This window comes from Lagopus muta, chromosome 4 (assembly GCF_023343835.1).
Source record: "Lagopus muta isolate bLagMut1 chromosome 4, bLagMut1 primary, whole genome shotgun sequence".
Classification (NCBI taxonomy): domain Eukaryota; kingdom Metazoa; phylum Chordata; class Aves; order Galliformes; family Phasianidae; genus Lagopus; species Lagopus muta.
In genome coordinates, this window is record NC_064436.1 from 70,949,168 (window position 1) to 70,967,808 (window position 18,641).

At 64.0% G+C, this 18,641-nt stretch overlaps 1 protein-coding gene across 8 annotated transcripts in view; it reads left to right on the plus strand.

Annotated features, from left to right (window-relative positions):
* Window positions 1–272: 272 nt before the first annotated feature.
* LOC125692664 (dedicator of cytokinesis protein 2-like) overlaps window positions 273–18,641 on the plus strand; it is a 50,923-nt gene continuing 32,554 nt past the window's right edge. For all 8 annotated transcript variants that reach the window (XR_007376796.1, XR_007376797.1, XR_007376798.1 and 5 more), the window contains exons 1-23: window positions 273–763; window positions 2,035–2,118; window positions 2,216–2,256; window positions 2,406–2,461; window positions 2,530–2,626; window positions 2,704–2,852; window positions 3,140–3,275; window positions 3,384–3,538; window positions 3,649–3,730; window positions 4,619–4,754; window positions 5,535–5,610; window positions 6,048–6,127; window positions 6,378–6,503; window positions 6,708–6,832; window positions 7,453–7,551; window positions 7,662–7,734; window positions 8,439–8,542; window positions 10,630–10,819; window positions 13,576–13,673; window positions 13,843–13,932; window positions 14,079–14,179; window positions 14,294–14,428; window positions 16,821–16,932. Coding sequence is in view for 5 of the 8 variants with exons in the window: in XM_048943459.1 (XP_048799416.1) it covers window positions 721–763; window positions 2,035–2,118; window positions 2,216–2,256; window positions 2,406–2,461; window positions 2,530–2,626; window positions 2,704–2,852; window positions 3,140–3,275; window positions 3,384–3,538; window positions 3,649–3,730; window positions 4,619–4,754; window positions 5,535–5,610; window positions 6,048–6,127; window positions 6,378–6,503; window positions 6,708–6,832; window positions 7,453–7,551; window positions 7,662–7,734; window positions 8,439–8,542; window positions 10,630–10,819; window positions 13,576–13,673; window positions 13,843–13,932; window positions 14,079–14,179; window positions 14,294–14,428; window positions 16,821–16,932 (2,388 nt within the window). In the remaining 3 variants the exon portion in view is untranslated. The remainder of the gene's footprint in view (window positions 764–2,034; window positions 2,119–2,215; window positions 2,257–2,405; window positions 2,462–2,529; window positions 2,627–2,703; window positions 2,853–3,139; window positions 3,276–3,383; window positions 3,539–3,648; window positions 3,731–4,618; window positions 4,755–5,534; window positions 5,611–6,047; window positions 6,128–6,377; window positions 6,504–6,707; window positions 6,833–7,452; window positions 7,552–7,661; window positions 7,735–8,438; window positions 8,543–10,629; window positions 10,820–13,575; window positions 13,674–13,842; window positions 13,933–14,078; window positions 14,180–14,293; window positions 14,429–16,820; window positions 16,933–18,641) is intronic.

Below are 18,641 nucleotides of genomic sequence, written 5' to 3' on the forward strand. Positions count from 1 at the left end.
GCAGGACGAGGGGAAACGGCTGGGAGCTGAGGGAGGGCAGCTTGGGGTTGGGTGTGAGGGGAAGTTGTGTGCTGTGAGAGCGGGGAGGGGCTGGAACAGCTGCAGAGAGGCTGTGATGCCCCGTCCATCCGTGGAGGTGTTGGAGGTTGGGTGGGGCCCTGGGCAGCCTGGGCTGCTGTGCAATGGGGAGATTGGTGGCCCTGCGTGTGGCGGGGGTTGGAGCTTCGTGATCCCTGCCGTCCCTTCCAACCCGGGCCGTTCCGTCATTCTGTGAGCTCCCCCGAGCCGGGCAGGCGGGCACCGAGAGCGGAAGGCAGGCGGCGGTGCTGAGCTGTTGCTGCCCCGGCCGCTGGGTGCTGCAGGAGAGCAGCGCCGGGCTCGGTCCTGGGCGCTGCGCTGAGGTTCGGGGGCGGGTTGGCCGCAGCCGGGGGCGCGGAAGGCCCCGTGCTGCTCGCTGTGCCCCGGGCTCCGGCCCGCCGTCCCCGCTCCGGGCACCGCGGCGTCGCTGGGGTTGGGAGGCTCCGAGTCCTGGCGTAGGCGGCGCGGGAGCCGTTGTCCGGTGGGTGCCGGGCTGCGGTTGGGCCCCGAGGCGCCCGGCGGGGTGTTGAGGAAGCAGAGGTTTGCACAAGCCGGTGGGGTGCACGTGACCCGGGGAGCGAGGCGGGAGGAACCGGCAGCGCCCCGCGCAGCGCCTCGGGTCCCGGTGCTGCACGGCTGGCCATGGCCCCCTGGCTGCCCACCAAGGAGGAGAAGTATGGCGTGGGTGAGTGGGGCCTCGGTGGCTGAGCAGGGAGCCGGGGCTGCGGGGTGAGCAGCGCTGGGGCGGGGCGGAGGCGATGCTCGGTAGTGAGAGTTGGGGGCCGGGTCCCCACGGCGCTGCCGCTGGTTTTGGAAGGTCAGGGGCTGCGGGATGAAGCGTGGAGTGGATGGGGGCTGCAGGGCCGGTGGTGGGATGGGTTGGGAGTCGTGGAGCCGGGGGCCGAGCGGCAGGGCAGCGTTGAGGCTGCGCCTTGCCGAGGCTCGGTGCAGGATCTGTCCTCTCCTCTGTGCTGGGCTCAGCCTGGATGTTGAACCATGCTCGGCTCCAGGGCTCTTCAGCTCGTTAGTGACCGGTGCCATGGACTGTGCTCATTTCTGATCTGCCTGTGGGGAGGTGCCTGTGCAGCCCAGAGTCAGCCCTGCCATTTGCCCCTGGGCCGACTTGGGGCTCTGCTCCCAGTCCCTGCTCCTGGTCCCTGCGGCGGCTGTGGCAGAGCCCTGGCAGCCTCAATCCCTGCCCTGGCCCCACTCAGCCTCCCTGCAGCACCATGAGGAACTTCTCTTTACGCCACTCCCGCCCTCCCTGCTCTGTGCCTCTTCCCCTTTCTGGAGGGGCCGTTTCCCAAGCCCCTGTGCTGCAGGGGGGGTCTGCCAGGGACCCTCTGGGCTGCTCTGTGGGAGGGCTGGGCCCGGAAGGGGGGCGAACAGGACTGGGACCAGGGGCTGTGCAGGGTCCTCGTGCAGAGAGCAGGAAGGGTCTGTGGGAAGCTGAGGGCCTTGGAGCTGCGAGGAGCCAGCACGGCCATGGGGCTCCAGCTGGGGGTCCCGGATGAGCCACGCAGGTCTGTGAGCGCTGCAGTCCCTGGGATGCAGGCTGGAGGGCTGAGTGAATGGGGTGAGGTGTGAGCAGGGTCCCAGCAGGGCGCCACCAGCTGCAGGCACATCTGTGGGGACGGTCCCCTGTGCAGGGTGCCGCCCGTCCTGCGGTCAGGGCTGCCCCCTCCCGGAGCCGCAGAGGAGCCGTCGCTGTGCAGAAATAGCAGCAGGAGCAGCGCGGCCGCTGCTGCAGCAGGAAGCACCCCGTGCTGCTGCTCATCCTGCGCAGGGCTGGGACTCTGTGCCGCGACCCCCAAAGCTCAGGGCTGAGCGATGCCCGGAGAGGTGGCTGTACCCCTATGTGGGGGTCGAGTGAGAGGGACATGGCTGCAGGGCCTCCGCTGGGCGGGGGCAGGACGAGGAGCCCCTGCTCACAGCTCCTGGCCCCTGTCTCTGCAGCCGTGTGGAACTTCCCCAGTGCCAACGAGCATCACCTCCCACTGGAGATTGGGGAGACGGTGCACATCCTGCAGGCGTCCGAGGGTAAGGGGTCCCGGCTGGGCTGGGGCTGAGCTGCACTCGGCCGGGGGTTGCCTGGCCCCAAGCCTGGCTCACGGTGAGCTCCTCCCTTCTCTGGCAGGCTGGTACCGCGGGTACTCGCTCAGGAACAGGGCTGCTCGGGTAGGTGAGGGGCACGGGGGGGCTCAGCCAGCCCCGGCTGTGTGGGTACCCGCTGGGGACGCCGAGGGGACGGGGACCCCTGCGGGGCGCTCACTCCTCGGGAAGCCCCCGGCCCGTGCCTACCGACACCGCTGATTGCTGCTCCCCAGGGCATCTTCCCGGCCTCACTGATCCGCCTGAAGGGCGCGGTGGTGGAGCGCAGGGGGTAGGTATGGGGCGGGGGGGCAGCCGCGTGCCGGCAGCGGGCGCTGCAGGGCTCTGTGCCCTCCCCAGGGCGGAGGAGAGCGTGGTGCCCGCCGAGATGCCCATGGTGCAGGAGATCACCACCACGCTGCGGGAGTGGGCCGCCATCTGGAAGCAGCTCTATGTGGTGAGGGGAGGTGAGGGTGGGGGAGAACGGGACGAGGTTGGGGCTGGGGGTGACCCTGCGCACGGCGCTGCCCACAGACGGGGCAGGAGGAGCGGTACTGCAGGGTGAAGCAGATGATGTACGAGCTGATGGAGCAGCGCTCGCAGCTGCTCTCGGGTACGCTGCCCAAGGACGAGCTTCTGCAGCTCAAGAAGGAGGTGACCAGCAAGATCGACTACGGCAACAAGTGAGAGGGGAATGGGGCTGTCCTCATGTCCCCGCTGAGCTGGGGTGGCGGGGACAATGCTGTGCAACCCACCTCGCCAAGAGCTATTGCTGAGGGCCCTGGGTTGGGGCAGAACGCATCCCTGGTGCTGCTGCTGTTCCCGCCCGGCTGCTCTGCTGCTGGCTGTGATCTCCAGGACTGTCCTGCCCCGTGCCGTGCTCACGGCCCCCGCCTGCAGGTCCCGGAGGGACACACAGCCCCACATACAGCCCAGCCGGGCTCTGGGTCCCACCTCACCCCCTCTGCAGGATCCTGGCGCTGGACCTGGTGGTGCGGGACGAGGATGAGAACATCCTGGACCCCGACAGGACCAGCATCATCAGCTTGTTCCAGGCACACAGGAGGGCAGCACAGACCGTCACGCAGCGCATCCAGGAGGAGACGGTGAGGGTGGCGCCGATCCCAACCTGCCACGTGCCCACGGCGCTGCACACAGCCCGTGCCCCACAGCCCTGAGCTGCGTGTGGGGCTGAGCAGCCTCGTGCCCCGCAGAGCTCGCAGCAGAGCCAGCCGGGCTGCAGCGCACGCCTGGCGGCTTCGCCCTCGCACAGCCTCTACCTCTGCGTGCGCAACTTCGTCTGCAATATCGGCGAGGAGGCGCAGCTTTTCATGGCTCTGTACGACCCGGGAGAGCAGCGCATGATCAGGTGCGGTGCTCCCCTGCCCTGTGGGGCCGGGCTCCCGTCCCTCTGTGCCCTCCGTGTCCGTGCGGGGCGCCCCGGCCCCTCTGCGGGCTGCTCACACCGTTCCCTCCCAGCGAGAGCTACGTGATCCACTGGGCCAGTACGGGCGTCCCGCGGGACATCGAGCTGCTCAACAACCTCCGGGCCATCTTCACGGTGAGCCCCGGCCCTCGCCCACCCGCTCTGGGTCTGTGCCTGGGGGATGGCGCACATCCTCCCCACCTTGCTGCGTTGCAACACCCCCTCGATGCGGTGCTTGGGATGCACTGGGGCGCTGTGCGTGCAGGGATCCCCAAGCCTGTCACGGTCCGCATCCCCCCCATGCATCCCACTCCCAGTTCTGCCCCTCTGCACGCTCTCTCCCGCCCCCCTGCGCCCCACTCCATGCCCTCCCCCGGCCCCGTGCCCACCCTCACCCCGCAGTCAGGCTCGTCCCGGTTTCGGTTGCTTGCAGTGAGCCGGGCGAGGAGCAGCTCCTGCTGACTGCGCAGGTTTCTGCTGCTCGAGCGAAGCTGCGCTGACCCTCAGGACGGCCCGAGCCATCGATATGCAGATGAGCCGGGAAATCAATGTAAATGAGCAGCATCAGCACTTCCAGCCGCGCGGTCCAACTCCCCCAGCGCTCGCTCCCCTCCGATCCCTGCCTGCGGCTGGCGCTGCGTCCCTGAGCCGCGTTCCCGTGCCGCAGCCCCGCAGGAGCAGAGCCCATGGGATCTGGCCTGGCCGCGGTGCCTGGGGTTGGGGTGGATGGCTGCTTCCCAGGCCCAGCAACGCGTCAGATCTGTCCCACCTCGAGGTGCTGTCAGTGCCATGGGGACTCCCTGAGGCCATCGTCTCCATCAGCCCATGCTGTGTTGTGCACACAATCCACGGAGCAGCTCTGTGCCCTCTGTGGGGCACAGCAGCAATCCCTGGCCCCAAAAGCAGAGCTCTGCAGCAGCTCTGCACCCCATGAACTGCACCCCCAGTTATCCTCGCAGCTCGCCGTGCCCTCCTGGCAGCAGAGCATCCTCACTCAATTCTCACACCCTGCTGTGCTCCCAGGACCTGGGCAGCAAGGACCTGAAGCGGGAGAGGCTTTTCCTGGTGTGTCAGATCATCCGGGTGGGCCGCATGGACCTGCGTGAGACCCTCAGCCGCAAGCTCAGCACCGGGCTGCGGCGGCCCTTTGGCATCTCGGGTGAGGGGGGCTCAGGGTGGACCCTGACACCACACCAACCCCATGGGCAGCTCCCAGACCCTCACCGCTCTGCCCTGTTCCCTCCATGCTCACTTTTCCCCATCGCCATCACTGCAGTGGCTGGGTCACGCAGGTGGTGCCAGCAGAGCCCCCCCAGAGCAGGGAACCCCATGGAGAGGGGAGTGCAGGAGCTCCCCGCACCCCACCCTGCCCTAACAAATGCTGCTGCTCTGGGTATTGATCCTCTTTGGATGGGCTTGGTAGGAAATTATCGATTTTAATGGGCCAATTAGCGTGCACTAGGATCTTGGCCACGAAGCAATTACCAGGTGAATTATTAACATACCGGCGGCTAATTGCGCTCTGAGCCGAGCGTGTCTCTGGGGAGGGAGCAGATGGATGGTCCTGGTGCAGCGGTGCAGCTCTCTGTCCCTGCTGCCTGTGGCTGCCACAGGGCTGGGGGTGCCACCAGTGTGGCCACACAGACCCCATGGCAGCCCTCCCTGACACGGCATTGGGTCCAACCCCAACAGAACTGCGGGCACAGCATGAGTCCCTGCCCAGAGCCCCGTGTGTCTCAGTGCCACCCAGCACCAGGGGGCAGAGGGGTCCTTGTGGGACATGGTGACATCCCTGGGAGCAGGATCCGTGCTGGGATCCAGGGCAGGGTTGTGGCTGCAGAAGGGGCAAAGCAGTCCCTGGGTGCATGCAGGAGGGTTTGGCACAGGGGTCTGTGGTACCGGGGTTGCATCCATGGCTGCTGTGTCTGTACCACTGCAGTGATGGACATCACTGACATCACCAAGGGGAAGTGCGAGAGTGACGAGGACAAACAGCACTTCATCCCTGTGCACCTGTGAGTCCTGGGGCTGAGGGCAGGCAGCGCTCCGGTGGCTGGGCTGGCGTGGGGACAGTGGTGGCACAGGGACAGCAGGAGTGCCAGAAACAGAGAGCAGATACTGCTGGGAACTTGGGCTTTGCAAAGAGATTGCGCTTCCCTGGAGCACTGTGTAATCAGGATCAGGAGCTCTGTGGGGTTAGGAGAAAGGGCACTGGTATGGCCTGTGGGATACTGAGGGATACGGACCTTCCTGGAGCCCCACTGCAGGCTCCACTTTGTGGGTGTGAGTGCTGTGGTTCACCCCAAACCAGCCCAGGTGCTCTCCTGCACCTCCCTATGGGGGGCCTTTGCAGCAGGTGGGTGGGGAGCCATGGGGTCCGGCTTGTTTTGCTGTGGTGGTGGAGAGCAGCAGTGCTGTGTGAGCCCTCCCAGCTCCTCCTGCTGTCTGGCAGGGCGACCGCCGAAAACGACTTCCTTCACAACATGATCAGGAAAGCAGTGGAGGGGAAGGACATCAACCACAAAGGACAAGGTAGCAGACCCCCCCACACACATACAACCCAGTAAACCTGCAGCAGCCACAGGTCGTGATCACGCTCCTGCATGGAGCAGGGCTGAGCTTGGAGCTGTCCTGGCAGTTGGGATCAGCCCTGTGGGGGCAGGGGGGGATCACTCACCCCAGCACACCTCAGGGCTGTGCCCCGTGGGAGCAGCTCTGGCTGCAGCTTGGGTCGAGCTGGCACCAGCCATGGGGCTGACAGTCCTCACTCTGCTCCCCACAGGGTTCTGGTTGTCCCTGAAGATGCTGTGGGGAGACCTGAACCAGGTGCGCAAGGACCACCCGCACCTCGTGGACCGCAGCACGGTGGTGGCACGCAAGCTGGGCTTCCCGGAGGTCATCATGCCAGGCAAGCAGGGAACAGCAGCGTCCTGCTCCATCCTGCAGCACATCACTGGCTCGGGAGATGGGCGCAGCAGCAGCGCTGTGCAGGGGGAGGGGACGGCAGTGAGCCCGGCGCGCTGTTGGTGCCGACCCCGAGGCAAAGCAGCGCAGGGGGGGCTGGCGGTGCTGGCTGCAGCGGGACCCGGCTCACTGAGTGCATTGCTTCCAGGGGACGTCCGGAACGACATCTACCTGACGTTGGTGCAGGGAGAGTTTGACAAGGGGAACAAGAAGACACAGAAGAACGTGGAGGTGACGGTGTGCGTCTGCGACGAGTCGGGCAGCGTGGTGCAGGTATGGTGAGCAGCGACTGCCCCACGCATCCCTGAGCAGGGGCAGGGCAGCAGCTCTGTGCCTGGAGTGGCCCTGGTGGCAAAGCGGTGCTCCTGAGGTTGTCCTTCAGGATAAAGCCTTGCGAAGGTGGTGGGAAGGGACAGACCCAGCCTCTCCCACCTCCGTGCGCCCGCTGCCTCGTCCCTTTTGCAGGGTGTTTGCTTTCATTGCAAACTGCTCTTATCTGGCCCGTGGGAACAGGTTGTTAATTAGCGAGGCGCCCGCTGGGCTCCTGCAGAGATGCAGTCCCCATCTCTTTCTGCCTGTGATAACGAATTTCCTATGGGGAGGAGGAATTCCAGCCCTGAGCGCTACCGGAGGCGTGTTGTCCCTTCGCACCGCCTCCTGGAGGCTGCGGCAGCGCCGCTGTGGGGCTGTGGCAGATGGGGACGGGGCAGCGTTTGGCTGGGAAGGGATGCTCCAAAGCAGGTCCCCGCACTGCCTGGGCTGCGTGGGAGCAAGGCGGCTGTGGGGGTTCTGGACCCCTCTGGTGCTGTCTGTACTGGGCTGTGCCTTTGCATCCTTTGCTCTGTAAGTCGTGTAAGGCTTGCTGGGAGCTGAGCACGAACATCTCTCTGCAGAATGTGATTTACCACGGGGCAGGGGACAAGCCGGCCAGCGAGTACCGCTCTGTGGTGTACTACCAGCAGCGGCACCAGCGCTGGATGGAGACGGTGAAGGTCTGTGCTGGTCGCACCAAAGCCCCGGCCCCTCACCAAGCAGGGGGTCAGGACTGGCCGAGGGACTCCAGCCCTTCCCTGCTGCGCTCACGTGGGTTCTTCTCCCTCAGATTGCAGTTCCCATTGAGGACGTCCACAAGACCCACCTGCGGTTCACCTTCAGGCACCGCTCCTCCAGTGACAGTAAGCGTTGCTCTGCGCGCTGCTCTGCTCCTGGTGCCGCCGGGCTGTGGTGGAGGGGCTCTGGCCGTGTGTGGGGTTCAGAGGCAGGAGCCACACAAGCAGCCCTTGCCCTGTTCTGCTGTGGAGATGCACAAGGGCTGCTGTGAGACCTGGAGGAAGCGAGCTGCTGTCCCTCGTTTGCTCTGTCCCAGCTGCCGTGCAGAGATACAAACCTCGGGACGACTCCGCCTCTGCACTGCAGCTCCTGGGCTCTGTGCTGGCACTGCCTGGGCCTCGTGGCCATGGGCTGCAGGGAGCAGAGGGGCTGCTGTCAGCTGCTTTGCAGAGCCGAGAATCAGAGGCCATGAGATGGTGCGGCTCTGTGCACCTTCCTGTGGGCTAACGTAGGAGTGGGAGCAACCCACAGCTTCAGAGCTGGGCACGAGGGCAGCCTGGCATGTCCCAGCTGCAGGGAGGGTGCCTGGGGCGGTTGGCTGACCCTACCTGCCCCGAACCCATAGGCACGCAGTCCCCACCTCCCCTCTGCTCCTCTGTTCTTGGTGTTCTCTCCCTCTCTGTCTCATACCTTTGCTGCAGCTGCGTGCATCAGTGCATCTCGTGGTGCTCTGGTGGAAGGCAGCGATGGCCTCAGCACAGCAGCCCTGCACGGCTGCACCCACCCTGCGCTGCCTCCACCTCCATCTCTGTGCCTTTTTCTCTCCCAGCTAAAGACAAAAGCGAGAAGATTTTCTCCATGGCCTTCGTGAAGCTGATGCGCCCTGATGGCACCACGCTACGTGATGGGGAGCACGACCTCATCCTGTACAAGGTAGGGCAGAGCGGCCCAGGACTGCGCCCACAGCCACGTGTGCAGGGTCCCCATGTCCTCCTGTCCTCGTGGGCCCCACCACGGCTCTCTGCACACATCATCTCTAACCCCGCTGTGCGCATCAGCGGTGCCAAGTTTTGTTTAGGAAAAGGAACTTGAATGTGTCAGCCCCAGCAGGGAGCGTCCTCACAGAGGGATTTGCTGCGTTTTACCTGATTTCACCGGGGTTTGTCGGCTTAAAACCGCTGGGTCTGTTTTACTTCTGAGAGCACAGAGGAAATGCGAGGAGGGGAGGCTCGCTGTTGGTCAGGAGAGGTGCAGTTGGCTGATGCTTACAGCCGGTGCTCTCCTGTGCTGCGATGAGCTGAGTCTGCCACGGCCATGGGGAGCAGTGGGGCTGCACCCCGGGCTCCTGCCCTATGCACCCCCAGACCATTGCAGGAGGTGATTCAGCCCCCCAGCGTTTAGCTGAAGTTTTCTGTGGTCTCACCGCTATCCCTGGAGGTCACCGCCACCTCTCTGGGCAGAACCAATTCCCCACACAGGTCCCCGTGGGTTGGGAACGCTCAGCTGCCATCGCTGTGCAGCCTCATCCAGCCTTCCCCATTACTGTCTGCACCACAGAGGGTTCCTCCTCTCCGTGTTCACATCCATCCCTGTCCTTTCCCATTCACTGTCCCAGGGCCTCAGTGCTCCTCCTGTGGAGCGGCGCCCAGCAGCCACCAGACACTGCTGCCACTGCTGCCACTGCTGCTCTCCTGCCCACGGCTGCACATCACTGCCCTGCAGCCCCTACTTGTCCTCCCACCCATCCCCTGTGGCCCAGCCCCCCCCAGCCATGTGCTGCCTGCCCGGAGCTCCGGCCCAGCGCTGCCCTTCTCTCTGCTCACTCATTTTGCTGATTCCTGACCTCCCACCAGAGCTGTGCTTTTCTTCCCCAGAAGAAAAATGCATTTGAGATCTGTTGTCTCACCCTTCCTCTGCACGCTATTTGGGCAGAGCACCCGAATTCGTTCGGCGCTGCTGCAGGCGTGCTCTCCTGGGCCCTGCCCTGCGCCTCCTGCCTCCAGGGCGGCGTGGAGCAGACAAAGCCTCGCACATCTCCCTGCTGTGCGCACTTTCTGCTTTTCAAAGAGTTGCTGCTGCCCTCGCTGACCCCGCTGCTGTCCGCAGCCTCTGAGCAGCGTTGCTGTGCTCTGTGCTGCCCTCCCTGTCCTGCAGCTTTCTGCTCCTCCCAGCAAACAGCGGGCCGGGCTCTGGGAGGCAGAAGATTTCATCTTTGTTTGCCAGAGGAGCGTGAACTCCATCCTCACAGCTCCTCAGAGCTCTTCATCTCGTGCTGGAGGGAGATGTGTGCGTTTGAGCCCACCACCCCTCGGGCTGTGCTGCCCTTGGCCTGCAGCAGGGCGCAGGGTTTACACACCGAGAGGAAAAGCAAACCAACACTTCTGCAATCTTTGACCTTCAGAAGAAGAGAAGTTTGCTGGGCAGGGTGGCAACCAGGGTAAAGACAAATGTTTGCTGCTGAGCTCAGAGCTCTGGGCAGCAGCGGTCCGTGGGACTCCATTGTCCCCATGGGCTGGTGGCACTGCGGGGCCGTGTCCTTGAGGTGGGTAATGGTGACAGCAGCGGTTCCTCAGCCTGTCCCACCTGTGCAGGGCCCTGCTGTGTGCCCAGCCTCCTGGTGCAACTTGTGCACGCAACTCTTCCATTGCTCACTGCTGCTCCAGCCCCGCAGCCCTCACTGCTGCCCGCTCCCTGATCTGCTGACATCTCCCCCTGCTCTCCCACCCGCGTTTTGCCCCCCATCTGCACCAGCTGGAACGCAGCCTCCTCTCCCTGCACGCAGGTCCCCGTGCAGCTCTATGGGAAGCGAGCTGCTCTGTGCATGTTAAGCTCAGAGGAGCCCTCAGAGCGCTGATTCCGGGTTGCAGCAATGCCTCAGAGCCAGGAGCTGCTGACCTCTGGCTCCCTGCCCTGGGATACACGCTCACCTGCAGCTCTGCTTGTTCCCTTGCCCCACAGCCGCCCCACACCCGCCACGCTCCCCAGCTGCGTGCATGTCTGTGAGCCGTGCTGTGTTGCAGGGGGACAGCAGGAAGCTGGAGGACGCGGGCTCGTACCTGGGGCTGCCCTCCACCAGGGGCCCCTCGGAGCCCTGGATCCTCTCTGGGTCCTCGTTCCGCGTGGCTGGGAGCGTGGCAGGCCTGGCCGTGTCAGCCCGGGACAGCTTCCAGATCTCAACACTCGTCTGCTCCACAAAGCTGACCCAGAACGGTGAGTGCTGGATGCGGAGCGGCGCTGGCTGTGCTGCTGGCAGTGGGCACCGATGAACGATGAGCGTAGCTGAGCTCTGTAGTGCTGGAAAAGAAGAAACGTCTTTAAGAGCAAATTCTATAGGAATGGCAGCAGGGAGCACCCCAGGCCGTTGCACCAGGTGTGGAGCAGGTGGTGCTTTGTTCCCTGAGCTCTGATGGGTCGGTGGTGCCAGGGGATGGGGCGGTACATGGCTGCGCCCCACGGCCCAGCTGTGTGTCCCTGTGCTGAGCACGTTGTCCCCGTGCACTGACTCTGCCAGTCCTGGACACCCCCATCTGTCCCTTCCCACCTGTGCCCCACAGCAATGCTGTCCTGGGGAGGGGGTCTGTCTGGCTCTGCTGCCTGTGCTGACTGTGTGTCCTCAGGGGCAGGGAGCAGGACCAGGCCTGCTCTCCTTCCCGAAGAGATGGAATAAATACAGCTTGCACGCCCCTATCCGCAGGGGCTGGTTAGGAAGGGGGCTGCTGTTATCCCCTTGTTACGAGGCAGCAGAGCTGCAGAGTGATTTACAGCCAGGACAGGGGGAGTGCTGGAGCCCTGGGGGTGGCTGGGCTGCGTGCAGCAGGAAGCTCACTGCTGTCACCAGCGGCTGTGGGGATGCTGTGGAGCCAAGAGCGCGGGGAAAGCAGAAGTGCTGAGCGCTGACGTCCTGCTCTGACATCACCAGTGCTCCCAAGGGAAATGGCAGTCCCCGAGCTGCTGTGGTGTCCCGGGCTCCCAAGGCCATGGGGCTGCTGTCCCCCAGGTGGGCAGTGCACACGGTGGCCGCATCTCGCCCTGTGGCTGCCATCCCTGCCACGTGGCACCGCTCGCTGCTGCTCTGTGTGCGCTGAAGGCTCAGGGCTGCCACTCAGCATTGCTCTCTTTGTTTTTATCAAGGCTGTCTTTTGGCTTAGCGCTCTCCTGAGCCCTCCTGGGTTAGCAGTGGGTTGTTTTTCCAAGGCAGGGCGGTGTGAGCAGAGAGCTGCAGGCTGCAGGTAGCTGCACGCACTGTGCTGAGCCCAGCCCTGCCGGCAGCCGCAGGCAGCGAGCAGCTTCTTGGCCTGCACCAAGCCCTGCAGATGGTAATTAATCTGCTCACACCCCTGAGGGAGCCGAGCTGCTGCCTTCAGTTTAGGAGCTGGAAGGAGCTGCTGAGTGCTGCTGCTGAATGCTGTGCTGAAATCATGCTGGGAATTGGGACGCCGTGTTTTGAAGTGCGATCTGTTGCTGTGTAGTTGGAGCTTTCAGCCCCGAGGTCCTTTGCTCGGTGCACTGAAGTCAGGCCCTCTGAGCGCAGACACGTCAGCGTTTAGAGAGGATTTCTGATTCGTACAAAATGGTTTGGGACGCAGCAGCACAGAGCAGTGCGGGCAGCCGTGACTGAGCGCTGCTGGCATGGATGCAAACGGCTCCACGTGTGCATGTGAAGCAAACAGAGCCCAGCTGGCAGTGCTGGGTGCCCGCCCTGACGGCTCAGAGCCAGCTGTGCCCTCAGCAGGGCTCACCTCGGGGGCTGTGCAGTGTGTGTGCAGCTGAGGAGCAGGCAGGGCTGTGCTCTGTGCCCTGTGATGGTGCCAGTGCTCTGCACCAGGTCACTGCAGGTGTCAGCAGCAGGAGCGGCCGCCCATCCCTCCCCAGGGGACACAGGCACACAGATGTGGGTTAAAGCAGACATGGCAGCAGCTGGGCTCTGCATGCACTCGGTCCATGCGGAGGAGCTGCACCTCTGCTTTGCTCCCACACCGCAGTGCCTCCTGTGCAGGGCCGGTGGCTGGGAGCGCTCAGCTGTGCGTGTGCTGCACGCAGTGACACAGCTGGGACACCGCAGCGGGGCTCCCAGTGCTCGGGGTGCTCAGCACAGCACACGGTGACTCAGTGCTGCTGCGCCGATTGGCTTTGGGACCGGTGTGGCTCAGTGCAAGTGGGGTTTGGGGCTGCCGCAGTTCAGCTCATTCTCTTCCTGCAGCGCAAGTGCAGCCCCTGTAGTGCTCAGCCTTCAGTCAGTGGAGTGTGATGTTTCCGTGGGAGTGAAAGCAGGAGGTTTCTGTGCTGAGCAGCCCCTGCACTCAGAGCTGCACGCTGCACATGTGGCAGCTGCAGCCGTGCTTCGCCACTGCAGCGCACAGAGCTGCAACGGTGCTGCTGGCCCTGTGTGCTGCGTGGTGTTGGATTGGTGCTTTGCATACCTGCACCAGGGCTGAGGGCTTGCATGTAATGTGCCCACAGCCCCACTGCGGGTCTGGACCAACCCCCCTCATAGAGAGGAGCGGGAGGCAGCCGCACACTTCCCCTTTTGCTCTGGGTTCTTGTTGTGCAGAAGTTGGGTGCAGGGTGCAAGTTCTGGAAGGGCTGTGGGGCCCCCAGCCATCCTGTGTCTGAGCCTGGGGGGGGCAAGGTGCCCCAAAGGGGTGCTGGCAAAGGTGGCCCAGCTGCAGAGCACAAAAGGGGCAGGGTTAGGGCTGGCACTAGGGTTAGGATTAGGGCTGATGTTTGGATTAGAGTTAGGGCTAGGGGTTGGGGTAGGATGAGCAGGGTGGCTGCTCCATCCCCCTGTGTCCTTTGGCACAGCGCAGTGTTTGGTGCAGGCACAGCTGCGCCCCCCTCCCGCGGCTCTCCATGTCCTTGGGGTGCAGGAGGAGCTGCATCTCACCCCTTGCAGGGCGCTGCCTGGGGCAGGATGTGGAGCCTGGGTGTGCACAAAGCCTGTGCTGATCTTTCCTACCTCCCTGCAGTGAACTTGCTGGGGCTGCTGAAGTGGCGGGCCAAGCCCAGCCTGCTGGCGGGGAACCTGCAGAAGCTGATGCATGTGGATGGAGGGGAGGTCATCAAGGTAGGAGTGGGGCTGCTGGCTCACAGTGCAGCTGGCAGGTCCTGGAAATGGGCCGGACGCCTCCGAAGGAGAAAAGCTGTGAAGGGACAGCAGCGGCTCTGTGCTGGAGGTCCCTCCTTCTCACAGTGCCGGCAGTGCTGGAGCTCTCACTGCCGTCTCCTCCCCGCAGTTCCTCCAGGACACGTTGGATGCTTTGTTCTCCATCATGATGGAGAATGCGGACACTGACGTCTACGACACGCTCATCTTTGATGCCCTGGTAAGCAGCATCCGTTTCCCAGCCGAGCTTTCAGCACAGGACCCAACCAACCAGGGGCGCGCTGCCCACCTCGCGCCCGGGTCCCTCCCCGTGTCTGCGCTGGCGCCTGGCAATGCCCCGTGCTGAGCCACGCGGCCTCTCCGCAGGTATTCATCGTGGGGCTGGTCGCCGACAGGAAGTTCCAGCACTTCAATGCCGTCCTGGAGGCGTACATCCGCCGGCACTTCAGCGCCACGCTCGCCTACAAGTGAGCGTGGAGCACCGGGGCCGCGGCAGGGACGGGGCGGCAGGGGCCGCAGCGGGGCTCAGCACCGGGCGGTGAGGAAGCGCAGCGCTCTCCTGACGCGTCCCCATCCCGCAGGAAGCTGATCGGGGTGCTGACCCAGTACGTGGAGCAGGCGAGCCGCGGGGAGCCCTGCGAGCCCCTCCTGCGCACCTTCAAGGCCCTGGAGTACATCTTCAAGTTCATCGTCCGCTCCCGGCACCTCTTTGCCCAGTAAGTGCCACGTGCGTGGGGACGGCGCTGGGAGGAGCCGGGAGGGTCCCGCGGGGTCTTCGTGCGCTGTGGGTGCACGGCAGGAGCCGGGGAGGCTGAGGGTGGAACCCACGGCTCCGGGTGCTGCCGTGTCCGACTGGCCTCGGCTGCGCGCCGCAGCGCCGCGTCTCCTCCCGCGGAGCTTTCGCCCGTTCTCTGCCACGTGCGGGGCTTCCGCCGCTGGTGCGCGGGTCGGCAGCGCTGTTTGTGCCCGGGGAGGGGGAGGCCGAGAGGCGGTGCTGCGGCAGGACGTGCGCTCACGAAGCCCGCACCCCCCGGTGCTGCGGCCCCGCTCTGCCCTGCGGTGCTCCGTGCGGCTCCTGCCGCGACGGCCTCGGGAAATGACATCTCCTCTCGTGTGCGTAAATCACAGCGTCGTGTAAAGTAGGGCCAGAAGGGACACGCAGAGGTCAGAAGTAAACTCCTGCCCCAGGGCGGCGTTGGCCGCGCTTCCGCCGCTCCTGACAGATGGCTTTTGTCAATGCGCTCTTACAAACCTCCCTGCTGCAGACAGCGATGCTCTCCGGGCAGCCGGCGCATCTCGGGTCCCGGCAGCCCGGCACACAAACCCTGCCGTCCGCCCCGGGCGCTGGGGGGCGGCCCCTCGGGGTCCTCATTCCGGCATCTCGACCCCTCCGCAAAGCGCGGCTCCGTGCCGGCAGCACGAGGGGCTGTGCGGCCCCGCGCCCTCGCGGTGCTGCTGGGAAGCGCACGGCAAGTGGGGGCGGCAGGGCTGTGCAGGACCCGATGTCCTTTGTACCCCGTGGGCGCTGGGTTCCCGTTCTCACCCCTTGGGTTGCGGTGAGACAGACGGCGCCCCCAGCCTGCTGTGCGTGTGGGGGCGCGGATATCAGTGGCGGAAACTTCTGAGAATGCCACCAAGCGGTTGCCAGGAAGGGCAGGTTGTGTTCCTGTTTCATTCCCGGTATGGGGCGCTGAAAGCTCCGCCGCCCCAGCAGCGGGCAGAGGTGATGCGCTCCGTGCAGAGCAGTGCGGGAGGTGGGGAGCACGGTGCTGAGCTGCTGTGCTGGAGGGGCTGCGGGTGGAGGTGGATGCAGTTGGGGGGGTCTGCAAATCAGAGGTGGCTCTGATGCAGGTGGAGGAACCCCCCCCGTTTGCTTTGGGTGGAAGGAGAGGGCAAATCCCCAGCTCGTAAGGCTTCTGGCAAAGCAAATTAATTCTGTGGAGCATTTGCAGACAGCTGCATGAATGAGTTAGCGTTAAAATAAAGACATCCCCAAAGACGTGTAGTTTTTATTCATCTTTCCTTGATCTTTGAGATCTCAGCAGTGGAATAACACGGGCTCTTCAGATCTCCCAAGTTCTTTAAACGGTGCTAAATTCCGTACGCAGCCTGTAATGGGAAGAAATTAGATTGTAATTACAACGAGTTGCTGCGCATTGCTGGGTCTGTTGGGTGACGTCTGCTGCAGCCAGAACCGGGCAGTGGCCCTGCTCTGCTTGGGGGGGGCCGTGGGGGGCACTGCTGCTGCCAGGGCTCCTGGTGAGATGCTCTGAGCCTGTGGGTCAGGGACGGACCCCAGAGCACAGCTGCCTGCCTCCTTCCCTGGCCTCATCTCTGGGTTTGGGCTGAGCTCAGCTCTGAGGTGCAGCTCTGGGCTCCCAAAGGGCGGCAGCTGGGAGCCCCGCAGCCACTGGCTGTAAGGGGTGGGAGGGGGAGCTTCCTTCAGGTGGCCCCAGCTGTGGTTGCACTGCAGTGCTGACCGAGGGCTGCACACAGCAGTCATGCAGTGGCCGCTGTGTTTAAGATCAACCCAGACGCCTCAGCCAAATCGTCAGCGTTATTTCCCTTGGATGCTCCCTTGGGCTCATTTACCAGCAGGGAAAGATGAATCTGAAAGCGGAACAACCCAACTTTAAAAAGCAAAGAAGCAGCATTTTGGCAAAAAGCGGGTTCAGCCAAAAAGCTGGAGAGCAGGAATTGCAATCCGGGTCGCTCTGCTGCTGTGTGGGGTCAGAATGCTGGCTGCCAGTCGTGGAGTCGTAGAACCATGGAGGGTTTGGGATGGAAGGGATCTTTGTAGGACCATGGAAAGGTTTCTGTCGGAAAGGACCCTAAAGGCCACCCAGTCCCACTCCCTGCAGTGAGCAGCGACTCCTGCAGCTTCATCAGTGCTCAGAGCCCCATCCCCTGACCTTGGGGGTCTGCACGGATGGGGCACCATCACCTCTCTGGGCAACCAGTGCCTCACCAGCCTCGGGTTTCCAGCTGAGGTGGAGAAGGTGGTGGAGTCCATCCCTGGGGCTGTTCAGATGGAGCTGCGGCCCTCGGGGACAAGGCTCAGTGTGGGGGGCAGCGGTGGTGGCACAGGGTAACCTTTGGCTGTTGCAGGCTCTACGAGGGGAAGGAGACGGCCGAGTTCCAGCGCTCGCTGCAGCGACTCTTCCAGACCCTGAACCAGCTGATGAAATCCCCTCTGGAGGGGCCCACGCTGCTCTCCCAGGTATGGCGGGGGGGTCCGGCTCTGGTCCAGGTGGTGGGGTGAGGTGGGATGGATGATGGATGGATGGATGGATGGATGGATGGTGGATGGATGGATGGATGGATGGATGGATGGATGGATGGATGGGTGGATGGATGGATGGATGGATGGATGGACGGATGGACGGACGGATGGATGGATGGATGGATGGATGGATGGATGGATGGAAGGATGGATGGATGGATGGTGGATGGATGGATGGATGATGATGGATGGACAGACAGACTGAGGGATGGATGGATGGATGGATGGATGGATGGATGGATGGTGGATGGATGGATGGATGGATGGATGGATGGATGGATGGATGGAAGGATGGATGGACAGACAGACTGAGGGATGGATGGATGGATGGATGGATGGATGGATGGATGGATGGATGGATGGTGGATGGATGGATGGATGGATGGATGGATGGATGGATGGATGGATGGGTGGATGGTTGGGTGGATGGATGGATGGACGGACGGACGGACGGACGGACGGATGGATGGAGGGATGGATGGGTGGGTGGGTGGATGGATGGGTGGATGGATGGATGGATGGATGGGTGGGTGGGTGGGTGGGCAGACAGGCAGTGCGCCCAGCTGGGTGCGTGGTGCTGCAGCCAAAGGTGAGCTGGAGCTCCCACCTGCAGACCTGGCAGCACAGCCTCCCCTTTTGTTTCGCTGCTGTCTCTATGCTGATTCTGTGGTTTCTGTGTTGCACTGCTTCGGGGCATTCTTAGGTAAGGCCGTACAGATTAGCTCATGTTTAAAGCACAAAGTTTGAGGATTGGTAACGAAAGCAGCCTTTGTGAGGAAGGGGGCCGTCCCTCCTCATCCTCGCACCTCGCCCAGCTGCATCCCCTCGCTCCCACCGCAGCCCCGTTGCCCCACGGACGCTCTGTGCTACAGATCCCCAGTCCCTGCAATTTTGCAGTGATTCGTGCATCACTCAGCGCTCTGAGTCGGGCCTGAAGGAAACAAATTTTGCAAACACGTCAGCTGGAGCGGCACCGTCCAGGTGCAGCAGAGGACGACCCGCCTTTGCCTCTCCGGACACGGCGTCCCCACAGCTAAGCTCCCGCTCAGGAACAGCGGCGACGAGAAGAGCAGAACGCAGGAGCGGAGCGGGCCGGGCGGCGATCTGCCCGCGGTCGGGGGCCGCCAGCGGGGACGGCGTTGCTGCTCCGCCCGAGGGGCTGCGCCGCGCGGCTGCGGCTGAATCCCGGCGGCGCTTCTCAGCCGTTCTCCTGCGTTGGGTGCGCAGTTGGTGCGGGCCGCGCTCCGGCGGCGGCACCGGGGCTGATGGCAGCGCTATGGCAACGCGCCCGTCAGACGCAGCTCACCCCGAGATGGGAGCGATTCTTCGGGGAGCTCCTCTGGGCCAATTTCTGCACGAGGAAATTCCTGATGCCGCCTGGCCCCGGCCCGGGGCGCAGCGGCGCTGTTTGGCGTCGGAGCCGCATCGCTGCCCCCAGCCCGGCCCGGAGCGCATCCCCGCGTGTGCAGCTCCAAGGGGAGAACCTGGGCATCGCTCTGTGTGGACGCAGCCGCTGCTCAGAGCCCCCTCCTCACCTGAAGGACCCCCCCCTCCCCATCACTGCCGGCGGTGCCCGCGGGATCTGCCGGCGGCTGACGCAGCTCTGCCTACTCCCGTCGTTAGAGCTGCAATTATCTGATCAGCAC